The sequence below is a fragment of the Tripterygium wilfordii genome, chromosome 7, assembly GCF_013401445.1.
Source record: "Tripterygium wilfordii isolate XIE 37 chromosome 7, ASM1340144v1, whole genome shotgun sequence".
NCBI classification, from domain to species: Eukaryota; Viridiplantae; Streptophyta; class Magnoliopsida; order Celastrales; family Celastraceae; genus Tripterygium; species Tripterygium wilfordii.
In genome coordinates this window covers 863,223-890,548 of record NC_052238.1, presented here as the reverse complement: position 1 = coordinate 890,548, position 27,326 = coordinate 863,223, and the positions used below count along the sequence as shown (strand labels likewise).

The 27,326-nt window shown below is 38.4% G+C and overlaps 6 protein-coding genes across 6 annotated transcripts; 2 read left to right on the top strand and 4 right to left on the bottom strand.

Annotated features, from left to right (window-relative positions):
- Positions 1 to 110: 110 nt before the first annotated feature.
- On the bottom strand, positions 111 to 5,344 carry LOC120002318 (ATP-dependent zinc metalloprotease FTSH 10, mitochondrial-like). The gene is made up of 8 exons (XM_038851040.1): positions 5,164 to 5,344; positions 4,824 to 5,067; positions 4,338 to 4,409; positions 3,373 to 3,506; positions 2,504 to 2,977; positions 1,616 to 2,383; positions 1,000 to 1,227; positions 111 to 746 (listed from the first exon to the last, which is right to left on the bottom strand). Exons 1-8 carry the CDS (start codon positions 5,218 to 5,220, stop codon positions 276 to 278), a joined length of 2,448 nt encoding a protein of 815 aa, XP_038706968.1. The 5' UTR covers positions 5,221 to 5,344; the 3' UTR covers positions 111 to 275.
- Positions 5,345 to 5,861: 517 nt separating this feature from the next.
- Positions 5,862 to 7,461, top strand: LOC120003121. The gene has a single exon (XM_038852038.1). It carries the CDS (start codon positions 5,962 to 5,964, stop codon positions 7,168 to 7,170), a length of 1,209 nt encoding a protein of 402 aa, XP_038707966.1. The 5' UTR covers positions 5,862 to 5,961; the 3' UTR covers positions 7,171 to 7,461.
- A 1,991-nt stretch (positions 7,462 to 9,452) lies between these two features.
- Positions 9,453 to 13,795, bottom strand: LOC120003120 (abscisic acid 8'-hydroxylase 2). The gene is made up of 8 exons (XM_038852037.1): positions 13,469 to 13,795; positions 13,026 to 13,344; positions 12,722 to 12,871; positions 12,303 to 12,545; positions 11,799 to 11,888; positions 11,506 to 11,691; positions 11,084 to 11,202; positions 9,453 to 9,754 (listed from the first exon to the last, which is right to left on the bottom strand). The coding sequence occupies exons 1-8, from the start codon at positions 13,693 to 13,695 to the stop codon at positions 9,646 to 9,648; spliced, it is 1,443 nt and encodes a 480-aa protein (XP_038707965.1). The 5' UTR covers positions 13,696 to 13,795; the 3' UTR covers positions 9,453 to 9,645.
- A 3,392-nt stretch (positions 13,796 to 17,187) lies between these two features.
- LOC120001841 (tropinone reductase homolog At2g29330-like) lies at positions 17,188 to 18,657 on the bottom strand. The gene is made up of 5 exons (XM_038850328.1): positions 18,497 to 18,657; positions 18,201 to 18,408; positions 17,891 to 18,107; positions 17,696 to 17,802; positions 17,188 to 17,582 (listed from the first exon to the last, which is right to left on the bottom strand). The coding sequence occupies exons 1-5, from the start codon at positions 18,577 to 18,579 to the stop codon at positions 17,400 to 17,402; spliced, it is 798 nt and encodes a 265-aa protein (XP_038706256.1). The 5' UTR covers positions 18,580 to 18,657; the 3' UTR covers positions 17,188 to 17,399.
- Positions 18,658 to 19,602: 945 nt separating this feature from the next.
- Positions 19,603 to 24,000, bottom strand: LOC120001991. The gene is made up of 3 exons (XM_038850522.1): positions 23,880 to 24,000; positions 22,892 to 22,956; positions 19,603 to 22,591 (listed from the first exon to the last, which is right to left on the bottom strand). The coding sequence occupies exon 3, from the start codon at positions 22,588 to 22,590 to the stop codon at positions 19,603 to 19,605; it is 2,988 nt and encodes a 995-aa protein (XP_038706450.1). The 5' UTR covers position 22,591; positions 22,892 to 22,956; positions 23,880 to 24,000.
- Positions 24,001 to 25,850: 1,850 nt separating this feature from the next.
- Positions 25,851 to 26,517, top strand: LOC120001236. The gene has a single exon (XM_038849455.1). It carries the CDS (start codon positions 26,063 to 26,065, stop codon positions 26,348 to 26,350), a length of 288 nt encoding a protein of 95 aa, XP_038705383.1. The 5' UTR covers positions 25,851 to 26,062; the 3' UTR covers positions 26,351 to 26,517.
- Positions 26,518 to 27,326: the final 809 nt, after the last annotated feature.

Genomic DNA, 27,326 nt, shown 5'->3' with positions numbered 1-27,326 from the left:
GATAATGTTGGGTCAAAAAGCTTCTGGTGCTGCTAGGTCTTTGGAAAGCCATGCTCAGACCTTATCTGCTCTGGCATGACACAAACCATAACCTAACTTCGCGGCCGGCGAAGGAGACTTGACAACAATGCCAATTCAATTCAAGAGTTAATAATTCAGATGAGAATGAATATTCCAGAGCCCCTGGGTGTAACAATTCACCGTTGGAACATAATTTACACATTTTGCTTGTGAAGGAAAATTTGTCCAGATTTGAAACACACCCTCCGCAAAAACTAAGCAGGGACAACTTGAGGCTCAAGGGATGAAGGTCCATCATCCTCGGCAGATCCACTCTCGGTGATCTGCTGATCTTCCTCATGAAACCCTTGCTTAAATCTGTCGTAATTAGTAACTTCACTTGATTTAAATGGCCGTTCGCCCAAAACTTTTAACAAGTCATCTTGATGGAGGACTTCCTTCTCAAGCAACAACTCAGCAATCTGAGCCACCTGCTCTTTGTGTTCCTCTACGAGCTGAATTGTCCGTTCATATGCCTTGCTTACCCATTCTCGTACTTCACCGTCAATGATCGCCCCCGTCTTGCTGCTGTAGGGCTTAGACATTTCAAATGTATCCTCTCTTTGAGGAAAAGATAGGAGACCTACCTTTTCACTAAAACCGTACACTGCAACTTGGGCATAAGTCATCTTTGTCACCTTCTCCAAGTCATTTTGGGCTCCTGTAGAAATTTTCCCAAGCAAAACCTGTACAGAAGATACTGTGTCACTATAATTGTAGGAAATAAAAGGACTTCAACTTAGTTAACCATTTTTTCCCTCAAATTCCCTTTCTGCTTTCCATTTGCAGTTCTGCTGGATCAAAGATGGTGGGGGGCACGCTTACATTGATCTAACATTTTGGCAAAAACTAAAGCAAACCAACAACAGCCCCCAACACAAGATATAAGTATCAAAGACAACTTCTATTGATCTAAAGCAAGGAAGAACTAATAACCACCTGTTCGGCTGCTCGCCCACCAAGGGTCATGCAAGTCATATCAAATAGCTGTTCCTTGGTCAAGAGAAGGTTTTCATTCGGAACATACTGAGCAAAGCCAAGTGCTGCGGTTCCACGAGGAACAATTGTCACTTTCAAGAGGGGCTCCGCATGTTCCAAAAACCAGCCAGTAACAGCATGACCAGATTCATGGTAAGCAACAGTTTTGCGTTCCAGCTTGCTTATTACCTGCATCACAAACATATCATAAATTGCTGGCGCAGGTCACTGGAACAAAAAAGTAAAGTAAAATAAAAATATTTGCTAATGACACTCTTGTAAGGTTTGAAAAGATAGACTATTGCTCAGTCATGGGGTGTCAAGGGTTCAAAACTTGGAAAACAGCCTCCTTGCATTAAAATGAGGGTAAGGCAGGGTAAATTTTGCCCTTCCCTGACCACGCATCTACCGCTGAAGCCTTGTGCCGAAGAGTTGTTTACCCATTTCTATTCCTTCAAGGTTTCAACGCTTCAACTTTATGGCATAATAAGTATGATCAGACAGCAATTTGCACCAGCGACCATGGTATTTTATCATTGCCTATCAATAAAATTACAGATATATTTCAATGAATTACCTTGTTCTTCTTCTCCAGCCCACCAATGATTCTATCTATAGCTGCCTCAAAATGTTCCATTGTCACCTGTGACCCTTCACCCCTTGCAGCAATTAAAGCAGCTTCATTACAAACATTTGCAATATCTGCTCCAGCAAATCCAGGAGTCAGCGCAGCAAGTCTTTGTGAGTAATGTGATGGTTCATGATCAAGTTTGAGCTTCTTCAAGTAGATCTGAAGTATCTGTTCACGGCCTTTAATGTCTGGTTTATCAATGGATATTTGGCGGTCAAAACGCCCAGGCCTCAACAAAGCTTTATCTAAAATGTCAGGCCTATTAGTGCCAGCAAGCACAACTACTCCAGAAGTTGTAGCAAAACCATCCATTTCTACCAGTAACTGATTTAGAGTACTCTCACGCTCATCATTTGAACCTGATAAGCCTCCACGGCCCCTTGCGCGACCAATTGCATCAATCTCATCAATGAAAACTATACTGGGAGCACATTGCCTTGCTTCTTGAAACAAGTTCCTTACCCTCGATGGCCCAACACCAACAAACATCTCCATGAAATCTGAACCAGAGATAGATAGAAAAGGCACACCAGACTCCCCAGCAGTTGCTTTTGCTAAAAGAGTCTTGCCTGTGCCAGGTGGCCCTACCAATAAAGCACCTTTTGGAATCTTGGCTCCTAAGTCCTCATACTTCTTAGGGTTCTTGAGGAAATGCACGAACTCCATAATTTCTTGCTTTGCCTCATCACAGCCAGCAACGTCCTTGAAATACACCTGGATTAATCAAAACAATTTAGTGAATGTTGGTAAGGGACAAAAAACTGATAGAGAAATAGAGAAGAGCTGGGGAAGATAGAATGGTGCAAGTAAAATTAGAAAAAACAGAAAACTGACCTTATTTTTAGAATTTTTATCCACTTTTGTTACATGGGCTTTTCCTATGTTAAATATTCCGCGGCCACCCTTTCCTCCACCGCCACCAACTCCTAATCCACCCTGCATTCTCCGCCCCATAAACATAAGGGCTCCTAAAAGCAAGACTGTTGGTGCAAACCTCATTAATTCCTGATACCAAAGCATTTCAGAGACATATGTGACAGGAACATACTCGTGAGGGTCTATCCCTAATGCTTCTTGGGCATTCTCCAACTTCTCCTCAAAAGATTCAACACTTCCAATATTGATGTAGAATTTAGACTGGGCCCCATGTCCCCTTGCTGAAGCACCAGTACCTTGGACCAAGTCGTCACTTGTTTGATTGCGTGGACTGCTCTTCACATACACTGTCGCAACTGATTTATTGGAAACAACAATACGGTCCACTAAACCAGGTTCAAGAAGCTCATTTTTGAACTTCTGGAAGCTAATCTGTGAAGACATAGCAACCAAAATTTTTGAGAATTTAAACCTATATGGTATAATTTTCTTGAAACAACTAGAAAAGGCTAGTATTCGTTGAGTTCAGATGCCAGCCATTAATCTGATAAGTAATTTCATCAAGCGAAATAAAAAATCACTAGTGAAAGACTTCAAGCATCAACCAGTGAAAACTCAAATAAAGGGTGGAACACTTTTATTCTTAACCATTCCATAAAACAATAGGAAAGGCTGCTACATTCAACAAACTGAAGCAGCAGAAAAGGCCTCCACTTTCAAAGGATATCATCTACCAATTCATCTAAAGGTGCTGAGCCTCTATGGTAAAAGAAACGAAGCATGCAAAAACAGTAATATCCTGAAACTATTAAAGATGATACACTTACCTGTTGTTGTTCACGCGGATCAAAGGGAAAGGAAGAGAAAAGCAGCGCCATGGCTAGTACTACGGGGAGCCAGTTTTGAAGTTTCATGAAAGCCTCCTGGAAATTGTTACGATCATCTGCATTAGAATCCCCCTCTGAAATTGGGATGAGAATTAAATGATTAGAACAGTGAAATTTTCAACCATCATTTTCATTATCTTTTCCATGACATGGCTGTTTTCTATCATAAATCCAAAAAGCATGTGCAATCGATCCCCAAAGAAAGAAAAGAAGAAAGAGAACAGGAAGTAAATTATGCATTGCCGATTTTACCATATATTTTCCCTCTCCAACCAAATATACTCCTTTGTCCACACATAGGAAGAGACCATATATTCAGCAGAATGCTCTGCCAGTTCTTAAACCCTTCATTTTGCTTTATGATTCTCACTATCTTATCCGTATCTTGTACCTTTAATGCCACTTTAAGTAGCTTATGTCCAACAAATACAACTCTATGATTTCGGTATTACCCTCTTCCCAAGATTATAAAGCAAAATACAACCAGGCTAGCAGCAACACAACATCTGAACAATATGCATTCCATGAGGGTAGTGGGAAGCCTACCACATCCAAACTATAGCTACCAATTTATGCTCTCTAAAGATCACAGGAAAAAAAAAAAACTCCATAAAATCGGATTTGAAACTCTTACACATTGACCTTTAAACCATCACCAACATTTTCACTTTCAGTCCACTACCACATATACAATGCATTTACAACAATCAAGATAAATACCAACATGACTGTTTCCCCCTGATGGAAAAAGAGCTGTACAAAGGTGGTCCATTAGATCACCCATTTTTAGCCACTCTGGGTTACTTGAACCATCAAGAGAACTTAATTATTCTATATTTAAAACCCAAAAGAATAAAAGTGGGGGAAAAATATCAATCATGTGAAGTGGATGTAAAGGCACTGACCCTTGGACTCAGACTTCTCCTCACTCCCCTTTGGAATTTCCTTCTTCTCCTTGGGATAGAACTTTTCATAATCTGCAACCAGAAACAAGAATGCATGAAGAAGAATCGAAATATTCAAAATCGCCCACCAAAAGTGTCAACTAATCATTAACATCACTTTGAAACCACTTATCTTGCTTCCAAAACACAATAGCAGCAGTTCCAAAACAGTTCTAACAAAAAAATTGATAAACCTTCATCAAACGACCCCCTCTCAAGTCTCAAAAAAAATTAAAATAGTTTATAAATGCTTCCAATGCCACGCACTGCATCCCAGTAGCTATTGCATTACCTTACCATTTGTTAGTCGTCATAACGTTGGGAAATTTTACAGCTTTCAAAATTTCGTAATATAAATATGTGGTCAAAAACCATGAACAAGCAGCTCGTAGATTCTAAAGAGATATACAACAAGGGAAACCCTCAAAACTACAAAAAGTAACTTACTTTTCTTCTTGGGGGCTTCACTGGAGAAAAACCTTCGAATCCCAGGGTGGGCAAGAATATAATGTAAATCTGATAAATTAGTCTTGGAAACAAACTCCTGGTGAGCTCCAATTGCGGCTACATATCCCCTCAAAAACCCTAATCCGACGCCGGGTCGATGATTAATTGCCCCAATCAGTGGCAACCCTGCAACCGCGTCAGTAGAGGCCGCCGATCTCACACCACCAACACCACGCAATACATTCTACCATCAAACATCATAATCCACGGATAAAATAAAAGAAGAAGAGAGTACATAAAATATCATTCATTAAATTAACCATAAAAAAAAAAATCATACCCTAGAGCGAGAAGATCGCGAAAGTGGACGGCCAATCCTGGAAAATATCATCCTCATCTATAGATTTATTGACCGACAATAAATCTTTGCTAAGTTTACAATCTTAAATACAGAACACGTTGAAAAAATTTAAAAAAAAAAAAACAACCGTAGAGATGAATACGAGGTAGAGGACGAGAGAGGGGCTCTGGGTTAGCTGTATGTAATAGGATGATTTTCAGGTACGATAACGAATACGAGTCCTTCTTAGGATATATATATTTGTGATTCTTTTTTCTTTTATTTTATTGTTGGGGGTTACCTTTTATTATTATAGATATAGATATTTATGAGTAATATAAACGTCAGCAAAGAAGATGGGTTGGTAGGTCAAATGATATGAAAACCTTGGGAAGCAAGAAATTTAGCCCCAGCTTGGGGGCTAATAATGGGCTCAGTTTGGGCTACCTCCTTTTGGCAAATAAAGACGAAGCCAAAATAAGGGCCGAGCCCTATATCATCTCACTTCTTCTCAGTTCTCAGGCAGAGCACAGCCATTATTCAAAGCAATCTTCAGTTGGGCCTACTTCTCAATCTACAGTTATTGCTGCTTTTCTTTTAGAAGTCCACCTACATCTGGGCCAAGAATGAACATGGGCCAGCTTGTTGATAGCCCAGTTCTAGTCTTTTTAGTCATCCGAAAGGACTCTATAGTTCTCTCCCTGTTCTCCTTTCTTGTTGCCCCATATTTCACCTAATTCAATGTCGAAAAAAATAAGTTTTCTTTAGAAATCTGCAGTTCTTTTGTCCCTAACAGCCATGGAAACCGCATCCGTGTTCCTTCATTCGAGAGCAACGCCATCTGGATTCCCTCTATCTGGTGCCGGCGGGAAAATCTTTTCTCTGAGGCCTTTCAGCGAACACTTGCGATGCCATCAACCGAGTACCCGCTTTCATCTTCACAAGTACCCACAACCCATCGATAATCCATCACTTTCCGGCTACTCTCCATTTCCATTAACGCGAACTCCAGGTATATCTAGGACCCACTTTTTTCCTCCTCTCAAATGTTCATATTCCAGCTCCTCAAGCCCATCCTCTCAAAACCCATTATTTAGACCATTCAAAGATTTCTCTCTTGATTCGTTGAGGGAAAATTTTCTGCGGCTCACCCCTTTCGATGTCATCAAATGGTCTGGGATAGTATCCGTAGCAATTGCAGCCACAAAATGGACTCTCAATTTGCTGCTGAACCCATTTTTCTGGATGTATTTTAGCTGGACTTGGCTGTTTTGGCCATGGTGTTTGGCTATTGCGCTTGCAATTTATGGATTATATTGCTTTCGCAAGCATTCGCTGGGGGAAGCAAACATTTTTGAGCAGCTCGCCATTGTAACTTCATCGTTTGCTTGGCTTACGCTTGTCCCCCCTGCCCATTTCAATGGATATCTTGAAGGTTGGCCTTTTGTGTTCTTCTTCGTCTACCATTATTTCTTTTTCTTCAATGTCAGTGTAAGAAAACGATTATATGGAGATTATTACATGCGCCCGCATGATCCCAAGTGGGATATAGACATTCCCAAATGGTACCGCTATTTGTTCTGTGTTGGTGTCATGGTTGGGCATTGGCTAGCTGCATTTGAGGGGCCTGAGCTACACCGTATTCCTGGTGGGTGGAGTAATGTGGGTTTGGGGATCCTGATAGTAATGACTTTGTTAATGCAGTATAATTCGACTTTCTATCTCGCTAAATATTCAGAGAAGGTGGCGGTGCCAACTGCTGTGGTGCAGTTTGGACCATATAGATGGGTGAGGCATCCCATATATGCATCCACTATGCTTCTGTTTGCAATTTATTGTATTGCACTTCGAGCACCTTTCAGCATGCTATTTGTTATTGCTGTATGCTTGATGTATTATGAGCAGAAGGCAAAAATGGAGGAGGCTCTGATGATTGAGACTTTCGGGGAAGGGTACTTGGAGTACATGAGCAAAGTTCGGCACAAATTTATTCCTTTGGTCTATTAGAGAGCATCCAGGTATGCTATTATTGTTTATGATTTGTAATCAAATTGCAGGAAATGAAAATTAATGTGGACTTGAAATTAAAATGTGACATTATATTGAATGACGGATTTCATAGGTTTTTGTTTCTTTTTAATATTGTGTAGGTTGATTCATCTGTTATTTTTATTTTCATGTCTTGTTCGGTGTGGGTTTTGGATGAATCAATTCAGTATATGTGATGCATCTGGTCTCTACATTTTATCTGCGAATCTTCATTTCCAAGCGACATTTCGCGGTGGCAAATTTATGTTATATAATCTCTATAGACACTAGTTTTCAAGTTCATATGATATGTGACTGATTTGTTATTTCATTTTACTTAAAATGAAAATGCTCTATGCAAACTTTGATTCTTGACTGCAGTTGTGCTGGATTTGTAATTTTGTACATATCAGCAAGAAGCTGTGATCACTTACCCTGCTGTATCTTAGTAGTTAAAGGCTAGGATATTGCAACCTAGGCGTTATAAGTTCAAACCACGGAAACGGCTTCCTCGCAATAAAGGCATTTGGCTTTACCTTTAGCAGGACCTACTTAACCACTCAAAGATGTCATTTTCTTCCTCTCCTCCCTTTCTTTCTTGATTGGTGAGGATAATTTCTTCCCATATTGGATTAAGCCTGCAACCTTTTGCCTGGGGGACTCATGGTTCGTTTTGTTTGGTCGGTTTAAAATTTCAACATGATCGACCTGGTTCCATTAGGGAACAAACCAACTCGAATTGAACCAAGCACTTTCTGAAGCCCAAATGAAATCAAATTGAGCCTATTCGTTTGGGTTTGGCTTTATGCCTCTATCTAGTAACTTGTAAGACTTCTAATTTGGTTGCTTTCATGTAATTGGATTGTATTCTTAACAGTGTATACATGTCATATTGGCGTACATGTTTTGTATGTAGAAGATAGAATTTGCATTTGTCTTCATAAAAAGATTGGTTGGACTCAGGTTCACTGCTTTTTGTTTTGTTGTTGTTGAGAATTCTCGAGTGGATTAACTCAAAGTTCAAACTTGAACCGCAGGAAACTGATGGGCTGGTCTGGTTCAAAAGGTTTTGATTAGTTTAAAGAAAGTCATTTATGGGGGAGGAGATTCCATAGGCTACCAGCCACCCAGAGTGCCTTAATCATTCTTGTCTCCTTTTAATCCCTATTAGGTTTGGACAGTGAGGTTACTGGCATTACAAATGCTATTACTGTAGATTGCACATATTAAAATACGTTTTTGTTACATTGGGTCATCGAGTTCTATATGTTGCAGTTGTTGCTTTTCCTCTAGATAGAAAACATCAGTGCTAACTGATAGCAACCAGTTTATGTTGTCACACGTCAAGAATTTGTGTCCTTGTAGCAATTTTTTTTGTACTGGAAGTGGTTTTTATGTCCATTTATTCGAGTTAATTGTGTGTGAATCTCCTTATCCTCGCCAAGGGTGAAGATGTTGACTGTGGATGTTGAGATTTTGAAGTGATGATGCATGAGCATGAGCCTAAACCCTCTGTAGCTTATGCAATAAGCCTGTTTTGGTTATTCTGGAGAGAAGAAATTGCTTTTTCCTGGTAACACTTAGGCTGGTATATACAGCAGCTACAGTGTGGCCGCTAAGAAGGGAGATGGTTTAAGGTTTTTCTGAGACTCTGATCTTGCCATATGCGCTTTAAGTAGTTTATGACTTGTGTCAAGCAGAGAGAAATGGTAAGTTGAGAGGATTTTTAGATTATCCGAAGACAATGTGGATGGTGGAGATAAATTCGGTCTCTTTGCAAAGAGAGTCACGTAACTGGATCTGACATTTTGTTCAGAAAGCAATGGGGCCATATTTAACAGCCTTTCAATTCTTTGGTTTCTATGGATATCTCTAACCTTGAAAATCTTCTTATCAACTCGAGATGTAATGAAACATATGTTGTAGCTTTTTCTTGTGTTGAATTTTGATTTGATGGGCCTCAATCAACGACTATCTTCTTGGGCTCTTTTTGAACCAGACAATAATAGTTGTAGGGAAAAAAAAAAGATCTGGGGACATGATAGGTACTTCATCTTCAGTCAAAGCCACACACATTTGATCCAGGAAAGCACCATTAAATAAGTTGGCGTTTTGTTTTTCAAACTTTCCTTGTTTTGTTATTTTATTATTATTTTTTTATAATACCATAGAAAAATATGTTTACATTGAAATTAAATATTAGACACACATGCTTAATTTAATCTATTGATAATCAAGTCATCTCTTGTTGATTGATTGTTTATTTTGTTGGACAGAACATTTTATATTACATGATTTGACAAGCTTAGAAATACAAACAGAAATAATCAAAAAAAAAAAAAAGAAAAGGAAAAGAGGACTGTGTGGGGGATCCATTGCCATTGCTTTGCTTTGGACCCCATTGTACAAACTTCGAGATTTGTGATTTGAGAAATCCACAAAGGCTTGTAACTATCATTTTGTCGTCTTCTGGTCCCTGGAGGTTACTTTTATGGGCAAACCCCGTTTGGGCACTGGGAAAGGCCCATATTTTATGCCATCCTCGTCCCCTACGACTTGCCACCTGAAACCAAACAAACAATATATTTTTCAATCAAGTTAACGTTATTATTAACATTGCCATCATAAGAGAATCAGAACAAAACTTGATGGGAACACTTTGTTTGTTCAAACTTGTTGATCATCGACTCTAATAAACCATCTCGATAAGCTTCATTTTCACCCATAACCCCCCTCTTGTTCTATAGTGTACGTACGACAAAAATGTATATCACTAACCAGTTTCTTCAACTTCACCAATATCTAAATTTGGACATGATAAGAAAAGCATCGTGAGTAATGCATGGTTGTTCTTGTCTTAAAATATAAATGAACACCACTGTAACAAGCAACTTCATTGTACCACGTAAATTAATTGGGTATAACTATATATAAACTATGCGGACTGAATCCAAAGAATAACCAATGTGTGTGAGTTTTGGATAAAATCGAGGGAAACCAAATGATGTGGCAAGAGAAGGTAGAGGGAAAAAGGCTGTGGTGTTAAGAAGACCTGGCACGTCGCCAAATGTTGTCCAAAGGATTCTACGGCTGGCAATAAAAATATCTTGTCTGGTATTTGAATGAGACTGTACAGTACAGCTGGTAACATGGATTACTCCTTAAAACAGTGTGATTTCTCTACATCCGAACCTCAAAATGTTTGAACAAGCTCTAGATAGGAGACAGAGAAGGCTTTGATATTTTTGGATAAGTGATGGGACTTGTAATGAATTCGACAAGATTTGATCACTTGTTTATGACCAGAAAAACAAAGAGACAAAGAAAGAAACAATGTCAATGACTGAATGCATGCATGAATTTGTTTGAGTGGTGTAAGATTGCTCTCTTGGTTCTTCTGTTTGGGTGAGGTTTATGTGGAGACCATCACTTTTACGTATTCTCAAATTCATGGGATAGATAATGTATCTGGCATGCAAAGTTTACGTTTTGACTAACTATATATATCTAAATGTGAGCGTTATATATATATGCATGCATGAGCGCCACGTTTGAAGGTTGGTGGGTCATGCAGCTAGACTGGCATGCACTCACTCGGACTGAGGACTGGACCACGTAGTTCCACAGCCTAAGGAACACAAAGTACACAACAACGAGCTAGTGGACCACTTCAATGATCCTATCCCAATATATCTAGTGAATTATACAAAACAGTACGGAAGCTATGCGCATATACGTACCCCATGAATGTATGTGTATATACGTGGCTTTATATTTGTCTTTCATTTCAAACAAACTATATATATATATATATATATATATATATATATATAGAGAGAGAGAGAGAGAGAGAGAGAGAGAGAGAGAGAGAGAGAGAGAGAGATGGAGAGACCTGTAAGTGGTGGTGAGGTGGTGAAGGAGGACAAGCATCTCAAGCTTGGCCAGCTCACTTCCTGGACAGGAGTGCACTCCATTCCCAAATGGCAGATACGTGTTTGGTCTTGGTGGCACCTACCACGTAAAAACAACCAAATTCATTCATCTATTTAAATTAATCATAATATTAAAGACTTTAGTAGTGTTGGATCATAAATCATTACGTACTAGCTACCCAACAAATATAGCTCACGAGATCTGAAACTTTGAGTAGATTCTCATAAGCAAATGAAAATGACATTGCACCAAATTGGAGCGATAGATAATCTACAATCTTCATAACCATTGATATATTAGACACCTTATATTTTTCTTTTGGTCACGACAATACAATCTATGACACACATGACCCTATTGAATGGATGTATATATCTTTACCTCGAATCTTGAAGGGTCAAATTTATCAGGTTTGGGGAAGAAATCTGGGCAGTGATGAATGCTTCTGAAGAGTGGAAGAACCTTCCAACCTTTTGGGATAAAGTAGCCTTCGAACTCCACATCTTCTACTGCTTCCCTAAATGTAAATGAAAGTATACTTGCCGTCCTTAGTGTCTCTTGGATTACCTAATTAATAATCACGTTTACACTTCAAATATCAATATTAATTGCTAGCTTTTTTTGTATATTAACAAAATCAATATTGTTAAAATGATTAGCTAATAAATGTATACCCGGGTTGTCAACGGCATGGATTTGGTATCATCCCAAATAAGTCCCCGATCTCCCTCCATCTTCTTAAGTCCGACTCTTTCTTGTTCCCTCTGCCAAATAAAATATAAATATCACTCTTTAAAATATTGACATATATTGACTATTGAGTTTCTTTGCCGTATGAAATGCTTATATACATATATGTAAAGTCAAGCAAAATCTATAATGTGTGTGTGACAAATTGTAATATATATACAACAACAAAATATCTAGATATAATATATCGTGGATTTTCTTATGCAAATCTAAATTAAAAACTTAAAATGCGGATCATTTTTTTGAGGGTGTGAATAAGTGAAATGATAAGTGGGGTCACATGCCACTACTTTAAATTTCACATGTTTCAAATCAATTGTAAAATTATATATCCACATTTTAAGTTTTTATTTTAGATCTGTATATATATTATATAGGAAAGAGAATTGTAAAGTCAAATTAAATGAAGATTTTTTTGAAATAATTACCACCACAGCTTCCAATAGATCTTGATTGTCATGTAAGTATTTGAGAACCCAGGTAAGGACACTAGCAGTGGTATCATGTGCGGCGAAAATCACTCCAATTATGTTGTCAGCGATTTGAGAATCACTAAGCTGATTCTGTTGCTCCTGTCCCAATAGTACCCCCAGCAAACCTCCACCTTGTTTTCCACTCTCTCTCCTTTTCTGTATCACTCTCCTTAATCTCTCATTCAGAAGCTTCCTTGCCTTTTCATCACAACCCCAAAAAAAAAAATCAAAACCCATATCATTAATATATTATTTATTCATAATTAAGAAACCCACTTTAAATTAATTTAGTAATCTTTCAAGGCAATGTGGGAGAGAAAATAAGAATCATCAAACTATTAATTGGATTCTGTGGCCTTTAATTGGTCATGCACCTTCATTGCTTTGTGAAAGAGAGTTCCAGGTAGATCCAAAGGCATGGAATTGTATCCCTTCTCTACGTATTGGTACAGACATTTTATTCCCTCCATCTGTATCTCCTTTTTGTCTCCGAAAGCCGAAATCATTGCCACATCAAAAGCATACTAAACCAAGATTCAAAAGAAAAAATTAAAAAAAGGTAGGAACTTTTTATGTTCGTAGTGATACGGCTAAAAAACCTAGTCATGCAATATTAAAAGAAAAATAAATAATGTTGTGATGACACTTGTACACACAGCGATGTAAATGATGACATACCCTCTTCAATTCGTGTAGAGTGTTGATTGTGTTGTGATTCCAAGTAGGCAGAAGTCTCAAAACAATTTGTTCAATCTCTGAAACTGACCCTTTTAGTGCTGAGGGTAAAAAGGAGGATTGCACTAACTTCTTGAGCCTTGAATGATAGTCACCTTGATGAAAGAATAGTGCCTCTGGTCCAATCAATTTCTCTTTACTTGGTGGATATGTTGGCTTGAACAAATAAGCCTTACTTACCAAAACAACCCTTGCTGCTTCTGGGCTTGATATCATCACACATGGACAACCCAATATGTGGGTCTTAAATATATCTCCATACCTACATATCAAATCAAATAATTATCGTTATCCCCTTTAAGAAATTCGAGGACAAATCGATATAGCAAGGCAGTCTTATTCCATGGTTTTTGTTTTTTATTATTTGTCATAAAGATTAGATGTACCTTTTTTGTCTGTTGGAGAAGAAGGAATTTGGGTTTTCGGTGTAGAGTTTGAGGGTTTCTCCAATATAAGGCAAACCCATAGAGCCTGGAGGGAGTAGTCGCTTGTCTTTTGGGTGGTGCCATTGATGGAAAAGTAAAAGCAACGAAAATAACGAGAGAGAAAGGAATATCAGAACCGGTAAAGGAAAAGCAAATACAAGTAATTCAGAAAGAAACGTTGGTTGCATGGTGAGGCACGGATAGTTGGCGGAGGCTAACTTGAACAGCTCGATCAGAGAAAAAAATAAAATGAGTGTAAGAGAGGGTGGGACTCCTGAGGTGGTGGTGGTGGGGTTTAAATAGAGACTAGAGAGAAGAGAGAGAAGGTTTAGTTTTTGACAGGCGTCACCACAGGTTTTGCAACAATAAAAAAGCGAAAAAGAAAAAAGCATCCTTAATTTTAAGGTCACCCCGACCTACACTTTTTATTTGACACTATTGCCGTAACCGACTTCGCCCACTATTAGTCTCAACTCCTTTTCGACACGTCAATTGTTGAATTCGATGAGGTGTATATATATGTATGCCTTCCTTGTTTTTAAGTTCTTACTTCTAATAGAACTGCCTTCCACAATAAATCTTACCCAAAATAAGAAATTTTGTTCTTTAATCAAACCCACAACATTTATTTTATTTAATCTTTGAGATAGTTGCAAATTTGAATCCTTCCTTCAATGATTCAATCTCACTGTATGTGGTAATCAGAAGAACAAGTCTGTCGAGATTTCCGAGGCTTATTGCACACAACGAGGCCCATCCTGGCCCAACACATGGCAGTAATTTAAACATTTTTAATTAAAGTTATCTTTATTGCCAAGATTCGTGGCTCACGTAATCGGATGTAGCCCCAGTCTTATCTCAGGCGAACTCGTGAGCGAAGGTAGGTGCGAACTACGAAGCATGCGTGGGATTTGGTCTTTTAACACGTATAATATATCAGTGCCCTGCCACCCAAAATTGGGAAAAACTTCCCGTCTTCCCGTATCAAGCTCGGGCCACTATTTTTCCCCAATTTGGGCATCATCGTCAGCATCCTCAGCTGCTGTTGCAGGCTCGTAGAGCCAACCTCTCCTACATATAGGGCATATGACACAATATTGCGTAAGCATCAACGTCTTTCACGCATGCACGTTTGGTGATGATTGCTAATGATTCTGACGATAACATCGATCGACTAACCTTTACTACTATAATCAAATAGCGCCATCTGTCCGACCTTTATCAGTTTTAAATATCATCCTTTATCCCCTTTTTCACTTCTTTCGAATATAACAATTGGAGGTACTGGCAGTGTGGCACGCGGTAATCGGTCCACAGAGACGTATATTAACTCACTCGTAATACAAATAATTCACTGGACGTATCAAATCTCATATAAGAAAATTAGTACGTTTTATATATCATCATTGCAGTACAGCTTTAGTAGTTTTGGCTCAGTGGTCGGGTGCGTTAGTGCAGCATTGCTTTAACGGCTCAAGACTTTAGTACCGTCATGAATCACTCATGGTTAAGGCTTTTGTATAACCAAGTCACGTGGGTTGGCACCCCTGCCTGAGCCCTAGCAGTGCCACTTGTCTAGTCTTAGTTCCAACCTGTCCTGCATGTGTCGGTATTACGTCGATAAATTCAAAGCCGGCACCTCCCTCGCATGTCCACGTCCGTACGTGATGCAAACTAACAACCAAGGCCCAGCCTGCGCCCACACACATATGGGTCGGCTGTAACCAAGGCCCAGAACCAAGCCCAATCTCTAGGCTGACCCGAAAACCTTGGCTATTAGTCTAAGGCACACATATGGGTCGGCTGTAACCAAGGCCCAGAACCAAGCCCAATCTCTAGGCTGACCCGAAAACCTTGGCTATTAGTCTAAGGCAAACCTCACGCATATATGGCGCAAAGCTTGCTCCCACTCTTCCGATATGGGATAAGTGAAAGCTCCAGACATACTGCATCAGTACCGATATACTTCTGTACCTCCCTCGGATGTCCCGACCCCACGTGTATGTTTTGCTTTAGAAACTCCGTTCGTTTGAATAAAAGCAAGGCATGGGTGGACTATTGGGCCGGAATTTAATGGGTTGTGGCCACAACGAAAATCCTAACACGTCATTACTCCAGGATGGATACTACTAAGCAGGTTTTATCCAGGCGGACGGCCAAGATCCTCCCACGTACGCACTACCTCGGGATAACCAACGGGTTTTTTTGGTATATCTTGGTAAAGTCAACATTGGAGCTCTGGTTGGGCATCTCGGTGAGAAAAGAGATATGCAGAGATTGCGTCCTAGTTGTCAATGCAAACGTGGCAATAATTTGACGGGAGATCGTAAGTCGATCGACCACAAAAAGTTGATTGCGATCCTCTTTGGGGATGGTGGGGACTATTAAAAGTCTCAACGAATTGAATGTGCTCTACACAAAGTATTAATTTGTGACGTGCCGCACCTGATCATCGGACGGTTTTCTTTCAATTTTTCTTCTCAAAATAGTCAAATTTTATTTTCTCAAACGTTTATTTTTCAATGCCACGCGTCGGGATAGGAAGCGGTTCGTAGTCTTGGGATTGGAAATGATGTATAATTGACTACTCGATTGCCGTCAACAATAGATAATGTTGTTGCTGAACTGAGGATGCCAATGCCCTTCCATAAATTAATAAAAAAAATATATTCCTTGATCAATAGATGTCATGAATGTAGTGGTTAACCCATTGAGAATGAGAATGAAATATCCAGGAATCAAATCATGCATGTTTGTTCCTTGAAAGAAACTGTGACTACATGCATGTCCCCCTGTGATTGCTTGTTGAATATTATAATTTTGATGATTGCTGAGAATTCGAGATATTTTGATTATTCGCAAGTTTGAAGTTTACATTTTGTAATTCGTGACATCAGTTATTTGTGTCAAAAGTAGATCTTTCAGAATTCTACGTTTGTTTGGTTGGAAGTCGTGTTGTTTGCGGATCTTGATTATTTCAATCTTTCTATTATTCATGCTTTTCCCTAGTCTAAGGGTCAATAATACATTCATAAGCATTTGATTGGTAGTATATCTCTTCAATGGTCAACAATTAATTCTCATTATTTATCATAAAGCCCACCAATCCTTAATATTTCAAGGCAACCATTGCATATTGATATAACTATGTGATAAACTGATAATTGAAGGTACAATCTAGTGGCGCATGGGTCATCATAGTGATTGGTCTCTGGGCTGGACTCTTTAATGAATCACAGCCCAGCTTTCTTGGGCCGTCTGGTGTGCCTTGAGTCGGTCTATATCGGACATGATCATAAGCTGTTCGGGCATTTGTACTTTGTAGGTAACCGAGAAGACGCCTGGGTTTTTCTCTTTGGGCTGGACAAAAATTATATTGGGCTTAAAACTATGGGTATTGATAACGTGTACCCTAAAGATACTCGTTAAGGATTCACTAGACCATATCACAATATGCAATGTGTGATAAATACTCTCCCATATTATCATTTGGTAGGCCACGCATTCCTCCACGTAGATAAAACTTAAAAGCTCGATGGCCTTGCGGGCCTCGCACCACGCAGAATTGACTGTAGCTTACATAAAATTAAAGGATCAATATCCATTAATACTTGTCTACCACCTGTCTACAATTAATGCCCACCTAATTACAAGATTGACAATAAATAAAGGGAAATCTCAACACTTTCTCTTTTTTTTTGAAGAAAGAGATTCCATTAAAACTCCAACACTTGACCCATATTCATGGACAGAAATGACAGTGAATTCAAGGATAAATTATGCCAACAACAATTGTTTAATGAAGCATATAGCAGCAAACATCTCCATGCTTCTTATTATTACAACACATATTAACGGCAAGTTTATTTGAAGCATAGGGTTCAGAATATATTTAAGGAAATGAGAAGCCATTCACAGTCATCCCTCCATCAACGCAAATAGTCTGTCCAGTTATGTATGAAGCTGCTGGCATGCATAAGAATGCCACCAATGAAGACACCTCCTTTGGCTCTCCTGTGCGTCCCATAGGAGTTCGAGATATTACAGCCTCCTTATATTTTTCATCTTCCAAATACTACATGGACACCAACAACGAAATTAATTAACATATATATTAGGCAAATTACGAACAACTTCCATACATACATACATACAAACATATATATATATAGATGGAAATGAAATTACAGCTTTAGTAAGATCTGTAATGATGACCCAGGGAGCCACAGCATTGATTCTGATATTGTCTTTCGCCCACTCGCACGCCAAATTCTTTGCAAGTTGATTCAACGCTCCTGCAAATACCTCAATCTATCATATTAAACTCTGTTTATAGCTTCTGTATATATCAACACCATCAAAATCCATTATTGAAAATTCCACCTTTAGTTAGTCCGTATGGAGATCCAACGCTTACTGAGACAACACCAGCAACCGAAGAGTTAAAAACAATGCTTCCACTTCCTGAATTTCTCAAAAGAGGATAGGCAAGTTGGCACAAGTGAAAACCAGATTCAAGGTTGGTGTTCACGATAAATGAGAATTCATCAGCTGTGAATTCTATAGTTGGTTTCTTTATTCCTGTCCCCACGTTGTTTATCTAGTGCCATCAAAAGAAGAAACAAATTAAACTGGGTGCATTATTATTTTAATGAAATTTTCATCGCCAAATCTTGTAAGTGATCATACTTACAAGGATGTTAAGTTTGCCATTGAACAGAGTTGAAACAGAGGCCATTAGATCTTCTCTTTGGGCCCGAGATTTTACATCACAGACTGAACCAGTCACTGCAAAACCCTTTGTTTCCCATTCGCGGAGGCATTCATTGAGCTGGGACTCATTATAAGAGCATGTGTGCACGGTTGCTCCCATTCCTACCAGTTCCTCCACTATTGCATACCTGGTAATTATAAGTTTTGTGTTCGCAAAATACATCAACAAATTCAGATGAAACTTAAGGGGAAAAAAATAAAGAGAGAAGGAAGAACCCAATTCCGCTGCTACCGCCAGTAACGAGAGCAGTCATTCCTCGAAGAGACCATCTACCATCCTTACTACTATTTGCAGCCATGTCTCTGCGTGCTTGCTTCTATGTTTTTGAAACTTCTATTGGTAAAAGATGGAAAAACGATTCTCTTTCATAGCTTTTTAAAGCTGGAAGCGGCAATATGTTAAAAAGGAAAATAAAAAATAAAAAATGGACTCTCTAGTGCAAACTTAATTACCTTTATAACATAGTGTCCACTTTTCAAAGTTCAGATCTAACCTAACCCATCAGAGGATTTCCAATACCTTCTAGGGCATTTCAGGTAGGGTTGTTCAAATTAGGCACTTGGACCGAACCTATTGATCGGTCATAGTCAAAGATGTGTTAGTAGTGAGGATCGATCAAAAATACAAAAAATTTATCAAACCGTCAATAACCAACTGATTGGTTTTTATGTCAAAAAATGATCGAAACCTACTGTAGACACCCCTAATTTTAAGCCTCACGACTTTAAAATACGTTTTACTAAGTTAAGGAAACTATGAGCTTATAACTTGTCAATTACATTTTTATTTTAACAATGTGAGATTATTTCTCAACACAATCAGATAACACTTTGGGGGCTTCTGGCTTCGAATTGAAATAAAAACACGAAAAAAAATGTGGTCATTCGAAATTGTAGGAAACGAACATGTGCGTCCGACTATAATTGGGATACTCTTTATCATCTTCGAAAAAGCAAAAGCTGTTGGGAGAATTTCTGGATATGCAATCCAACTTGACAAGCCCAATGGGCTTCAAGTACAGCCCACATAATTTTCTTCACTTGGGCGGAGACATTTATTGGGTCAGGGCAGGTCCAGATATTTATTGGGTATGAGGTCCACAGTTATAAGTAGGCCCGTATCCCATAAGTGATGCCTGACCCACATGATAAGCTTGAAACAACGAATCAATTAATTGTTTGAACACAACATTCCAGCCCATCTGTGTTTGTAACCTACACATTATTGACCCATTGTTTTTGCCCAAGATTCCCTTCTCTTTTCTTTTTTTTCTTTTATAGCACGAGCCCGGTCAGATTGGGCCACCTCTGCACTGACCAGCTCACATGTCTAACGTTCTCGAAGCTATTTCTTCTCTTAACAGTGTGTTGCCAAGTTGTTCCATGAGTGTGTGTGTAGGCACAGGGAGATTATAGTCAGCAAGGGTAGCGCCATTCTTTGATAATACTGCTTGTATTTCAACTAAAACTTGATCTCTGACATGTGATGGTGAAATCGTTGAAGGAGCCATGTCAAATGTATTCTGCAGCTTGTAAATAATGTCATCTTGGAAATTTGGGAGATGTGCATGGAATAATTTTGCTGAATCTGCAACTTCACAAAAGATAATTAAGGTTACATATAGAGTTCTAAGTTCATTAGATGTAGCCCAGATTGCAGCCTCATCAAGAACTTCATGCCATTCTCGATCATCTCCTGTTAGGCCCATTGCTGCACAAGCTTCCTTAAATGTGTAGTATATTGTTCCATTTACAGTTCTTATGTGAGTAAAATTTGTCGGTCCTTTTACATATGCCAACAACATTCGCAGATAATAAACCTCCCCTGCGGAAGGGTGAATGTAAGTTATCCGGCCAATGCAATGTCCCCTTTTTCTTCGCAGCCATATCTTATTTGTTGAGTCCCACCTCCAGAATGAAGGAAATTCAGTGTATGTTAATGTACGTGCGTCAACAGCAACACTATTGGTGAACATCCACTCTGTTAGCATTGACTTTTCTATACCTGGTTGATGAATAACTGCACTTACATCCATATCTCCTCTAAAAATAATGTTATTCATTTGAGGCAGGTGGATAGTTAAATTTTGGACAGCTGGATACTTGCAATGAATCTCATATTCAAAAATTCTCCAAGTAGACTCATATGCACATAAATACCTGCAGTCAAGATATAGCTTTATCTCATCAACTGGTTGAGAATCAGCTTCTGAAACACCAACAGTATTATGGACATTTTCTTGTAGAAGTGCTCTTGTTCTATCTGGTCCTTTGTTAATGTACTTAAATAGATATTTTATGGATCTTGACTGGTTGCACCATTCGACATTCACATGTGCCTGATACTTGAGGAGAAGGCCTTTGTTATATGGGACAATAGACCTGTTGTCTAGCTCCACTCCTTGTTTAATTACAGATTTTCCATCTTCACGTCTTCTATACATTGCATAACCGTCCTCTCCTATAACTGTGTCTGCAAAATACTTTTTTGGGAAATGTTTACTGCATTTTTTATTCCTCATACATGGTGCGTTTGGATTTGCCAAGCCGCAAGGTCCATGTAGCATAAATCGTGACACAACATTGAACAGGGCAGGATCAGTTGCACGATCTGGAATTTCTGCACAAATGACTCTATTAATGTCTTCTGGAGTTGAGTATTTGTCATTTGGATGGAGCCAAACAACAATGTGTACATGAGGCAAGCCTCTTTTTTGAAATTCAACTGTGTAGATACATCTAATAGCTTGTCCAAAGTAGTTTTGTTGCTTGATATCTCTTATAAACTCTGCAAGCTTCATATGAAACACGCGAGAAACAATATCAGGCCGATCTTCAGCTTTCTGCCCTGGAATTAGGCTTAATGCAGTACAGATTTCAATCCACTGAATATTACATGTGAAAGTGATAAAAAGATCGGGATTTCCTCGAGATCGACATATAGCCATAGCATCGTGGTAATGCTGGATCATATATCGTGGGCTACCGGTAAAGCTTGAAGGTAGTATAACACGCTTACCAAGGGATTTGGCGTTGATATCACCTCGAAGGAATGCATCTTGCATACCACTGTAGATTTCACTCCTGAAATGCTCTTGCTGGTATTTGAATCTAATATATCGCAGCCTCTCATCTTCTATACATGTATATGCATCGACGATATATTGTTGAAACAACCTCCCTCCAAGATGAAGTAATCCATCAGCAACATTTCTTTGGTGCAATATATACGCATAATATTCTCGCCTGGTGACAGATTTGCGTTTCAATGTAGGTGTGTTGGTTGGATAATAATAGGGGATATCAAGTGTGTACCCATTTTCTCCATATGGGAATAAGATAGGATATTGCATTGCCATAAAGCAAGAATGCAAATCATTGATGCGCTTCAATGTTCCGGAGTGCTGCTCAACAATGATATCACGCCCTTCATCTGTTTCACCAAGTTCTCCAATAAATAAACCAGCCATTTGAGGTGTAGCAGCCGCGTTGTACTGAATTGTGTCGCCCAGCTGTTTCTCACATAGTCTTAATGACAGAGAATGAATGTCTCCAGAGCTGAACCGATCCCTTGCCATTCGGAAGATTTTCACCAAAGTATTAATGCTGTCAAACATTTTTATGAGCTCTGACACAACATTGCTGTCAATCTGACTTTCCTTGCTGGAATCACCAAGGACAGCCATTCGATTAGCAACTTCATTTTCTGTGTCATATATGTAGAGCTGAGCAAATTGAGGCCTCTCACCATTTAATGGAAGCAATGATCCAATCCTATGGTGATTTTGACCATTCAATCTGAATATATAAGGAGCATCACCATTATTAATGGTCCTGTCAATTTTTCCGCCGGTTGAAGTGAATGCAAAGATAGAATTGTAGGCCCTTATTTCTTGCCGAAAAAGTTTTGAAGCCTGACCACCATTATAACGTAATAAACTTTTTAATGGTTCAGGAGCTTCTTTTAGAGGTGGAAGTTTTATCCGGCCTTGCCTACAGCAAAGTGAGTATACTGGTGCTCGCGTGCTTGCATTCTTCACTCGTTCTTCAAACCAAAAAATAGCGCCACAATAAGCACATGAATAGTCTGGACCACCAAAACTGAATGGAACAAAGTCATCGGTCTCAATCACATCACTTTCATGAGGATTCATCCCACAGTCGTATACTCTGCGGCGCTTGTTTCTAGACTCCAACATGGAACACGGAGAACTCTCAAGAGAACTATGTCCATTATATGGCTGTCTCCGACTGCTCATAAATTGTCTACGCAAAATTCTATTTTGCGTACTTGACTCCCCTCTTTCCATCCTAAGCAAATGGAATCAATGAAAAAAAAGCCGAAAAGGAAGAAAATAAAACAACCAAAAATAAGGTTATATCTATAAAGTACACAATATCTACCTCGTCTTATCTGTGGTTGCACAGCAAAAATATTGACAAAGAAAGTACAGTAGGAGAACACCAAAAATAGCTAACAAAGATGTTTTAATCATGACATTTAATATTGAAATCTCTAAATCGGCCTAATAATGAACATACCACAAAATAGATAAAGCAGTTCATGAAGACAAAGTATATAATAGCAAAACAAAAGGTAATGAAACTTACCTTAACAAATGAAGATGGCAAAATAGTTGGAAGAAGAAAACCCACAGAAATTGATCCTTTAAGAGCTGCAAAAACAAAATCCAGCAGATCACAACACAGACACATTCTAACCACATAAAATCAACCAAAAGCATGCATGTATAAAAGTCCATCAAATAAGGTAAGTGAAACACACCAAAGCAGCTATAAAAGTCCATCAAACCTTCTTAATTGATAGGATTAGAAAGAAAGGGTTTTCCAATATTCGAAAACATACAATATACTAAAGAAACAAATACCGATTCATTCATTGGACAAACTAATGAATTAAACCACAAAGTTTTATCATTCTTGCGATATTGTCATTCTTGCATATGAATCCCCAATCTTATCTATACAGCATTTGAAACAAACACTGCTGAAAAATTAAGGGAATCCAAGTTAAAACACACACAGCAGACCAAAAATATTGAGAAACAAAGTACAATAGGAAGACTGCATAGAAAGAAAATCTACTAATATGATACCTGCCAACTAAAGCTACTATTTGTTTTTAAAAAATATTTGCTAATTGTGTTTCTGAACAATATATGCCTACGGAAAAAGAGAGATATAACCCAACAGAGAATGAAAGATGAGGAGAATATATTACAATTTTTGAGAGAAGTTCCAGAACATAGATAAAGAAGTTCAATAACTCAATACTGGGCTTACCTCTGCAAGTTTGAGATAAAATGGTGAAATTAAAGGAATTGGGAGTTCTGCACAACTACCCGTGCAAGGCCAGAAAATAATGATCGGAGGAGTGAAAAAAGAATAATTGAACAATTGAATGCTTAAATTAGGTCGACAATTTCAAGATAAAGCATCTTCGGCAAACACTCGTAGCCGAGCACAACCACAAAGATTGATCCTAGCGGACTTTCAACTCCAAACAGAATATATCATTGCACAACACTGCAGAGTCAGATACAGGGGAAATTAAACTTACGCAGGAAGCGGAACACACCTATGCAGACGACGACGCTACAAATCTTCCTCCGCCTCTCGCCCGTACTAAAATTTTAAAGAGAAACACAGGAAAATCGAGTGCAAATGAGTAGACATCAACAGGAAGAAAATGACGGAAGATTAGATGCATGAACCACCGCAAGTCAAAAGCGAGACCCACAGGAGACGAAAACGACCATTTTGTCCACATCTGGTTTCGTCTTCATCCTCATGCAAACAACACTACTAACAACAACAGAACGATGCCGTTTTGGGCCACCAATTGCTCAAAAAAAAAACCATTCGCGCGAGTATATTATAGATAGATGTACTAACCACAGCACACCACGTGCTTTGACCAATCAAATCTGTGGTCTGGATTGATTTCATATGGTTGGATTATAAATAAGCGAGTTCTATATAAAATCCCCATGTACTGCTGTCACTCACCATCTTTCTGTGTGTGTATATATATATATATATATGTTCTTTTTTTCTGCTTAGAATTTTAGGTATTCAAAAGAAGATACCAACCCTCAAGTTAATTGCCTTGCGTAGTGTTTTTTTTCAACCAAGGACTAATGCAAAACAGCCAAAACCAAAAACAACAAAAGAAAAGAAAAAATGAACAAAGATGCAAGAGCAAAAGATCTTCCGAACTCCGAAGACCCGAGCTATCAACACAAACCTGCCACACTATTTCCTACGGTCACATGACTTGATCTTCTCTCCCAGTCATCACGCCCTCAATTGGCCAAAGTATCTGCAACATAATTAGCCTCCCTTCTGCCTTCTGGTATGAATTATCACACAGATGCGAAGACTTTTTCAACTCCGTGATTAATTTGGTAGAGTTTCCATGGGCTCTCTTTCTCTTCTTTCAACCATGAAAAGGTACTTAAAATTCCAGCTTCCACTTTCTTCTATTCGAACTCCAATCTGCATGGCGTTAATTTAGGACAGTCAAGACTTCAGCTAGCTAGCTTCCACCACACCGACTGACCCGTCGATCATTTCAAGTTTTCAACTACCCAACTGCATCATAGATGAAAAACAATATACAGAAACAAGGAATAATAGCTTCACTTAGTTATTTCATTCACTGTAACGATGGCCTTATAAGTAGTAGTATACAAAGCTATCAAGTCCTTATGTTTAGGACTTTAGTATATCTATACAAGGAAAGAAATAATTATATTGACTAATTACAGAGATTCTAATCACAGCTAATTTACCTCAATCAATCACCACTAATTGAGATAATCAAATCATACTCAAAATCCAACAATCATCAGCTACACAATTCAGAGGCGATCTTCAGTTTATTAGCTGCATAGCCAGTGCTAAACACATGCATTATGCATTTATGCGTAACAAGCTATATATATATATATATATACACACACACACACACACACATGGCCAACTACAACAAATTGCCGTTTCTAATTATGCTTTTCATTCCAATTCAAAATATTCTCTTCAGGTCAAAATATTCCATGAAGCATGATTAATTCGTTGAGCATTGTTTCAACAATGATGTCTAGATTTATGATCTAGATGGTTGCATGTGCATGTGAAGATGAATTTCCAATGCATAATTAGACTAATCAATTACCGTTACGTACTCATCCAGTCCAATCTACAATAAACCCTACTAGCTAGCTAGCAAAACGAATTTGATCGACCAAAGGAATCCAAAGATGAAAGGAATAAAGAGAAGGGAACAAGGTTTTCATCAGAACCATGAATAATTAAATAAAACATTAATTTATATTGGTAAATTATTCAGAATAAATAGTCCCATTAGAAAAATATGATAAATATCATCCACAGTTCGTTGAATATTTTGACTAAAATTCGCCCTGAACATAATATTGAAACCTTTTCTATTCTAAACGAAGTGCGAAATCTGGATGGACTAAAAACGTACTTCTGGTTTCACACCACATTCTGAAAATTTTTTTGACTACAAATAGGAGTATATTACTCAAAGCAATGCCAAAATCTCAAAGAGACACCTTGGAGCTTCACTGCGTCACCAAATAAGCACTGTCCAATATTTAACCCATCTCTCTGTATATATATATATAAACCACAAATAGTCCCTTCAGCTCGATCCCCCTCTTGAATCAAACCATCTCTCTGTCTGTCTGTCAATCTCTATCAATCACACACAACACGAACACGCATTGATTTTGGATGGATGAAAAGTGGAAGTTATCCAAGAGCTCATCGTCAAAGTCTCCATTTTTCTCTCGTAGTTTCTCAACAAAGAGCGTCTCATCGAAGGATCCTCTGTTGCGAAGTTCTTCCCTCAAGAGCTCTGTTTCTTCGTCCAAGTCTGCTCTTCCCAGAAGTTATTCACAAAAGGGATCTTCAATCAGCCGCAAGTGTAGTAGCCTTGCTAAGGAACAGAAAGCAAGGTTTTATATCATGAGAAGATGTGTTGCCATGCTTGTTTGCTGGCGCAAGCATGGCGACTCTTGATTCTTGATAAATAACAGATTTTCTTACTTTTTTGCTCTTCTTTTTCTTGGTTCTTATGGGTTTGGCTTGAATCCACGAAATATTGTGCAATCAGATCAAGAATAGATTCACAGGCTCAAAGTTTTGTTCTTCTTCTCCGTTTCTGGAGCCAATGTAATTAAAATGGGATAGAGATATCATTGCAGTTGAAATACTTTTCAATCAAATTCTCAGGACTTTCATAATCTCCAATCTATAGAAATGTGTATGATTATATGATCGTTAACTTCAGTGAAGTCAGATCTCAAGATGTGATTTTTTCTCTCTCTCTCTCTCTTTTTTTTTCCATGAAAGTTATTTTGGTTGTACAAAATCATCTCCAATTATTGGGCTTTTCACATGTTTGTTTTCTTCTTCTTATATTATCTTGATGGGCAGAGCTGCGTTGGGATGTCGGAACAGAAAATGTGGGGGTCGTAATAAGACATTAGTAGTGATTGAATCTGCATTGGGAATGCAAATCCTTACCTTGTTTGATAAAAATTAGTATGGGTGGGATAAGTGAAAGATAAGTTGTGAGCAAAACATTTGATATGACGTAAACATGTGTAACATAGAGATAATAGTGCAACATTGAAGAAAATCAAAATAATTTATATAGGAACAAAAAATAAGAACCGAAGATGAAAATCTAAAGACATGGTTTGAAGAGTAGGTAAATATATAAATTTAATAGAAGTTGGTGAAAATGTGGTATTAAATAGAATTGAATAGTGGAAACGAATACATAATATTCTCGTTCATATATATTCTCATAATAAACTTAGATTTGGTCTTGAGAAGAACATTTGTCGTCTGCTCCAATGTGCAAGATTTCGGATTCAAATGGCTTTGACATAACTTGCCTCAGCCTCAACAGTTGTCCAATCGTGGTTTGCTACACGTCATCATTCATTACAGATTGATCAAGCGAAGGAGATATGTTTCCCTAGGCTTC